Source organism: Narcine bancroftii, chromosome 8 (genome assembly GCF_036971445.1).
Source record: "Narcine bancroftii isolate sNarBan1 chromosome 8, sNarBan1.hap1, whole genome shotgun sequence".
NCBI lineage: Eukaryota > Metazoa > Chordata > Chondrichthyes > Torpediniformes > Narcinidae > Narcine > Narcine bancroftii.
In genome coordinates, this window is record NC_091476.1 from 73,311,436 (window position 1) to 73,318,306 (window position 6,871).

Sequence of the window (6,871 nt, forward strand, 5' to 3'; positions counted from 1 at the left end):
TTGGCATCCACAAAGCTCAGGGAAGATCGAGCGTATGAATGGAACACTAAAAATCCAATTGACAAAGTTAATGGTGGAAACTAAAATGCCTTGGATAAAGTGTCTGCCCCTAGCCTTATTGAGAATTCGTACTGCCCCACGAAAAGATGTAGGGCTGTCCCCTTATGAAATGATGTTTGGGCTTCCCTTCTGGAGTACAGTTGAGGGGTGTCCCACCTTGGGGGAAGGGGATATATTTGTTAGGAACTATTTACAGGCACTGTCACGCTCTCTTACAGATTTACGAAAGAGAGGACTATTGGCACAAACACCGCCTCTAGACTTTTCTTTACACATAGTGGAACCAGGAGACTGGATTCTTATCAAGACCTGGAAGACTGAAAAACTCCAGCCCCAGTGGGAAGGTCCATACCAAGTTCTCTTAACTACAGAAGCTGCAGCACGAACAAGAGAGAAGGGGTGGACACACGCATCCAGATTTAAGGGACCTGTAGAGGCGCCACAGGACCCTGATACGAACTCAGATTGGACTTGTATTCCTGGAGAAAAACCTCTTACCTTACGATTTCGCAAAAAGACTTAATTCACAATGTTATTGTTATGTTCTTTGATTTTTCTTAGTTTGCCTATGTCTTTATCAGGTGTGAAATGTAAGAAATGCAGAGATACAGTGGTCCTGTTTCAGGACCACATTTGGGGAAGAAAGGAAGGTAATTTCAGACTTGGTTCTTATCCACTGTTTTTGAAACTAATTGCCTACCCCTGTCTAATAGCAGTATTCAGTTTTGGAATTGTACCACTTCCACCATCGCAGGAGACCCTGTAAGACTTTTATTTCAGCGTGAGATTAATGTATCATAAAACATTTCTCTTCCCTAGCTTAGAATCCCCATTCATATCTATACATATATTCAACACATTTTAAAGAGAGAAAGGGGTGGATTGTGATATAGAGAATTTAGGTTAAAAAGACTTAAGTTAAAATGTGATGATTAATCAGAAACAGGGAAGCCAGAACGGACAGAGAGTTTACTAGCAGTCAAGGACAGAAGGAGCTGCTGAATATGTTTTTTTAAACCTATCTTTTCATGGTCATAGTGAGAGACATGCAGGAGACAAAGGATTGATAAGAAGTGTGAGAAACAGAATTCAGTGAATGTAGAGTTCACAGCGTACGTAACGAACGTGATAATTAATAATGCAGTTATACTTAGAATGTTTTTGTAATACTAACCAATTAAAACAGTATTAATAAGAAGGGGAAGGGCAAATAATAAAGGTATAAAAATCAATGCACTGTATGTATCGGGGCTTAACTGGTGAGAAACCAGTTGAGTCCAACTCTGCAGACTTGTAAATAAAGCTTGTCGTGTCATCAGTTTTAAAGAGACTCATGTGTGAGAAGTTTTATTTCTGACATTAAGGGTGAAAGGGGAAAAGTTTAGGGGGAACTTCTTCACACAGAGAGTGTGGAACGAGCTGAAGTGGTGAATGTGGGCTCAATGGGAGTAGGCGGACAAATGGGTTGGCACAGACTAAAAGGGCCGAGGAGCTTGTTTCTGTGCTGTAATGTTCTATGGATCTCCTTCAGAAGTCCAAAACCTCCCTGTCCCAGTTTGTCTAACCCCCACCCTCCCCCTCCCCATCCATGCCGGAACTCACCCAGGTCATTCCAAAAATTCTTGAAGAAGCTCTTTCTCCAGACAAAGACTTTAATGATGTACTCCGAGATGTAGACGGCCATGAACACTGAGTCCATGGCAGACAGGAACCATCCTGATGGGGCAGAACAGGCTCGCGGTGATGCCGTCACAGGCTCCCCTCCCTCCCCACGTTCAGCCTCGTCACGGTTGCCGCAGAGAAATGGATTGGGGAGGAGGTCAATCCACAGGACCACCAGAGAGGATCACTGAAATCTCCCTCCTCCCCCCCCCCCCCCCCTTCCATCGACGCGATCGGCTGGGATCTGAATCATGGAGGATCCCTTCTGCCCTCACCAGGCTGACAAATGGCTTCTCCACCTGGGTGGCGAGAATGCCGAACGGCAGTGACGCGGCCGGCTAAGACGCTCTCGATGGAGCTCCTGTAGAAGGTTGACTGATGGCGGCTGGTAGCCTCGCCCGCTTTGGTCTTCTCTGGAAGCGCCTTCCTGACAAGTGAGGAGATGTTGAGTGTTTGCGATAGGTCACTGCTTGAGTGGACTCCGAGGAACTTGGTCTCTCCACCATAGAGTGGTTGAAGTGTAGCGGAGGTGGGCGCCCCTGGTCCTCCTGACGTCCACGATCATCTTCGTCTTGTCCACGTTAAGACTCTCGCACCACATCACAAGATTTTGCACCTGCAGGGCAACTCATCATTGTGGCTGACGAGGCCGGCGACAGTCGTGGGCCAGTCGCGTGGAGACTACCCTGGGAGGATTGGCACCCTTGGAGTAGGAGGTCCGCCTTCCATACTTACTCTGCGTCCGGGTGTGACTCCAGACTCAGTCCCATGATGTCGAGAGTCCAACAGGGAAGCGGTCACACCCCGTGAATGGGATGGGGGAGTTGATACTGGATCAGAGGTGCTCAACCATTTTTCCCACCCACCCCATTCACACATCATCCCAGGCAATCCGGCGTTTCCGGAGCCACGGCAGGGGGGGGGGGGGGGTTGTGGGTGCGGAGGTGCAGTGCTCCAGCGGGGGTCCAACTGCCCTCAGCTCCGCGCAGGCTTTGAACGGCCCGCAAAAGGACCGGCGGTGGTTCCACTGAAAAATACCGCGGCCGTGGGGTCTGCGCCCAAGGTGGTGGCAGCAGCCACGAGGGGTTGCAGACTTCCGGGGGGGGGGAGCGGAGGACTGGAGCAGGGTACCGGAAAACGGGGAAACCCCCTACCCCATCTGGGAAGGGGAAGCAGAGGAGACGACCCACGGTGGTGCGCCGGCGAGGGGCCTCTGCGGCTGGGAGACCCACGCCTGCGGTGAGCGGCTCGAGGCGGAGAACCTACAGAGGCTGCAGGGATGGTTGCTCGAGACTGGCTCAAAACTGGCTGAAGGGGGTCCGGAACCGGGATGTGAGGGGGTGACTTGTCCGCGTCGGAGGTTCGGATCCGGAACTCGGGTCACCAATGGTTTGTGTGGCTACGATAGCGCTGAAGGCGAATCCACGGACGCTCGGTGACTCTTCAACTGTAAGAGGCGCTTCAGGCAATTCCTGCCGATGGCAAATCCGCCTGACAACAGGCGAAAGAAATCTCGGGTAAATATGACCCTGTTTTATTACAATGACAAGAATCTCAACCATAGAGCATCTATGCTGTGGGCTGAGCGGCCTCGCGGTAGCCGAGATCACACGTCTCTCCCGCTTACCTGCACGGACCATCACCGCCATGTACGTTTGAGACACCACCATGGCGATGTTGATGAGCACGGTACTCAAGATGAAGGTGCCCACCATGGGCGACTCGATGAAGTCCTTCACCGTGAGGCGCAGGGAATTGTCGACCTTGGCCAGCTCCCGCCGGTAGATGTAGCCGCCGCCGTGCGCTGGCTTGAGGTGGCTATAAGGTGTCTGCCCGTCTGGAGAGGGGAGAAGGGGGGTGTATCGGTCAACTGCGCTCCCGGGGTGAGGCCTCAGAGCAAAGGTATGAGGGTTTGGGCAGAAATGGGAGGGGTGGGAGAGTCTGTGGAAGAGGAGAGGGGGGGCGGATGTAAATGGTAGGGCACTGAGGCGAGCGGTAGAGCCCAGGAATTTGTTCCGACCCCTCGACGACATCCCCCTCCTGGAGTCCACAATCAGGGTCTCCAACACTGAGCGCAAGATTTGTTTAAAAATCTAATGCGGTAACAGGCCCTTTCGGCCGTCCGCGCCGCCCGATTTACACCCCCCAGGGTGGGAGGAAACCGGAGCCCCCGGGAAAAAACCCACGCAGACACGGGGAGAATGTACAACCCCTTATAGGCAGTGCGGGATTCGAACCCCTGGTCCGGTCCCACTCGCTGGCGCCGTAAAGGCTTTGTGCTAACCGTTGCACCCAAGATATCAGTAAGATTGAAAGAGGGCAGAGAAGATTTACTGTCCAGTCTTCAGGGATTGAGGTTAAACAGGTTGGGACTTTATTCCCTGGAGTGTAGAAGAATGAGGGGAGATTTGATCCAGGTGTTTGGGACAGAGTCAATGTAGGGCGGCTTTTCCCACTGAGGAAAGTGTGGGGGTGGGGGGTGGGGGGGGAATGGTTGAGCACCTCTGATCCAGAATCACAAAGCAGAGGATGTGAAAGGTTTAGGGGGAACTTCTTCACACAGAGAGCGGTGGTGGGGGTGGGGAACGAGCTGAAGTGGTGAATGCGGGGCTCAATTTTAATATCGAAGAAGAATTTAGACAGGTACGTGGACGGGAGGGGTAGGGACTGGGTGCAGGTCAGTGGGGACGAGGTAGAATAATAACTTGGCACAGACTAGAACCCCGAAGGGGCCTGTTTTCCGTGGGAGGGGGAAGGGGAACGGGACAGGCGGGGGAGAGAGAGGGGTGGCGGAGAGGAGAAAAGGAGAGATGAGAGGTTGCTAGAGAGGGGGGGGGGGTAACTGGGGGCTGGGTGGGCTGCAGGGTCGATGCCGGTGGTGGGGCGAGGAGGGGGTGGAGAGAGAGCCTAAAATTCTCACCCACCTACATACATGCTGAAGGCTGCAGATCTCGGTAGATCTCTCTATCACTCTCACCCTATCTCTATCTCTCCCTTGCTCTCTACCTCTTTCCGTCCCTCACAGTCGCTCGATAACTCCTCCCCTTTGTCCCTTCCCTTCGCTCTCCCCTACCCCTCACCTAACTCCTCGTTCACTATCCCTCACACTTGACCTACCCCTTACACTACCCCTCCCTACCCCTTACTCTCCCCCTCCATCCCTCTTGAACACCCCTCTATCCCTCGAACTCACCCCTCCCTACCCCTCGGACTTCCCCTCCCCTTCCCACCACTCTCCCTTCCCCCTCACTCTCCCCTCCTCTTCCCTCCTCTACCCCTCCCTACTCTTGAATCTCCCCTTCACCCTCCCCCTCCCCTTCTTTGCCCCCTCCTCAGATGCCTGTGCCTTTTCTCCCTCCTATCTCATTCACTCACAAACTCCCCCCCCCCCCGTTTTCTCGACCATTTGCCGTTTTCTCACCCCTTCCTCCACTTTCACGCTTACCCAGCTAATCTTCCAATTCCGTCTCCTCTCCCGCTCAACTCTACACTCTTCCTCCACCCCTCTCTCCCTCCCCGTCACACTTTCTCTCCCTCTCTCTCAGTCTCTCACACGCAGCTGTAATCTGGCCCTGGGAGCTGCCAGAACTCTGAGACGGAATTCAGAACTCCGTTTCACTGTGGTCACAATGGGGAATCAGAATTTATTGGCCTGAACGGTTGGCAGCAGCGGACAGCACAATGCTGTTGCACCACCTGCGATCGGGACCTGGGTTCGAATCCCGTTCTGTCTGCAAGGAGTTTGTATGTTCTCCCTGTGTCTGCGTCGGGTTTCCTTCACTGGGGGCTCCAGTTACCATATATATTTTAAAGTTAAAATATATATTTTCAAAAAAGTTATTTGTGGTTATGGATACAGGGGCACGCAGACCCACACAATTACAGACTTAGAGAGTCCATTGAAATGGCAGCTGACAGATTTCGGAGACTGTTTTGTCTGCTTATTCATTGTTCTGCTGGAAGCTCATTTGCTTAAAGAGCCAGTGTGACTGATAGAAAACTCAAAACAATAGGTGTTTGCTCTGGAGTGTCTGTGTACACTCAAAGCAATTCTGCTGGCTGGTCTTCCCAGACAGTTCAGCTCCTATCCACTCACACTTTTGGAAGAGGTGAAGCGTCAAACACAGCAATTATGTCATGTCACATGATTAAAGGCATTTTCAGAGATCATATTACTGAAACAGAGACATTTTGAAACCAGAAGAAGGCACTTGACCATCCTGTAAGGCACACAGGATTGAAATGCAGCCAGAGACAATCCTTTGGAGGAGGAAGGCTGCTCGTGTTCTCCTCATTGAAAAGGAGGAACAGTGAGAAGGTGGTTTTGAAGAATTTTGCCACTTCAGCTGGCTCTTTGAAAAGAGGACAGATTCGTCATGACCACAGCTACTTCGTGAAACCCTGGGATTGTGAAATCATTGTGGAAGCTCTGCAATGTCCATTCATGAGAAGAAAGTCGCTCGTATGAAGAAACAATTCTTTGAAAACAACTCTGCAAGGATTGTGAAATCCGATGCCTCGCGCTTACTCCATACTTGCTTTTGAACAGCAGTAAAGACTCAGAGTTTCAACACAAAAGCGGTCTGAGACTGAACTAGTAAAATCATCAATTCAATTAAAATCATCAATTCAGAATTAAGCTTAAACTGTAGTGATTTGGGATTTCCCCCCCCCCCCCACACACACACACACACCCACATTCGTGCATAGTTGGGGTAAAGTTTAGAGTTGAGTAAGATTTTATATTATTAAGTTATTAATAAATATTATTGTCTTGAAGATACCATTGTCTTGGTGAACTTCTATCAATGCTGGTCTTCAAAACGTACCGAGGGTTGTAAGTCAATTGCGTGGCATGGGCTTACTCGTGGGCCAAAAGAGCCTCAGTGTCTCAAATAAAATTTTTGAACATGTTTTTCTGCAGCACCACAGTGCAAACCACCTGACCAAAGAAAAAGTGCACGAAAAAGTGAGGCAGTGTGTTCATTGATGTAGTGGCTATCGATCAACCAGATTAGACTGAGAGTCATGATTAATAGGCTTTAATCACTGCAGTGAACTGGGATTCGCTAGTAGGGTGTTGTGCTGATGGCCAGCCCTGCCCCCATCTGCTCAGTTATAACCTTGGTTTCCCACCTAAACCCAGAAC

General features: G+C 50.8%; 1 protein-coding gene across 1 annotated transcript; it reads right to left on the reverse strand.

Annotated features, from left to right (window-relative positions):
* Positions 1-527: 527 nt before the first annotated feature.
* On the reverse strand, positions 528-4,844 carry LOC138740856 (cation channel sperm-associated protein 1-like). Its single transcript, XM_069894076.1, has 3 exons — positions 4,647-4,844; positions 3,350-3,559; positions 528-1,776 (listed from the first exon to the last, which is right to left on the reverse strand). The coding sequence occupies exons 1-3, from the start codon at positions 4,654-4,656 to the stop codon at positions 1,457-1,459; spliced, it is 540 nt and encodes a 179-aa protein (XP_069750177.1). The 5' UTR covers positions 4,657-4,844; the 3' UTR covers positions 528-1,456.
* Between the last annotated feature and the right edge of the window lie 2,027 nt (positions 4,845-6,871).

Coding starts and splice junctions, on each gene's coding strand:
- LOC138740856 (XM_069894076.1), bottom strand. Junction 1,777..3,349: donor GGCGGTGATGGTCCGTGCAG/GTAAGCGGGAGA, acceptor CTGCCCCATCAG/GATGGTTCCTGTCTGCCATG.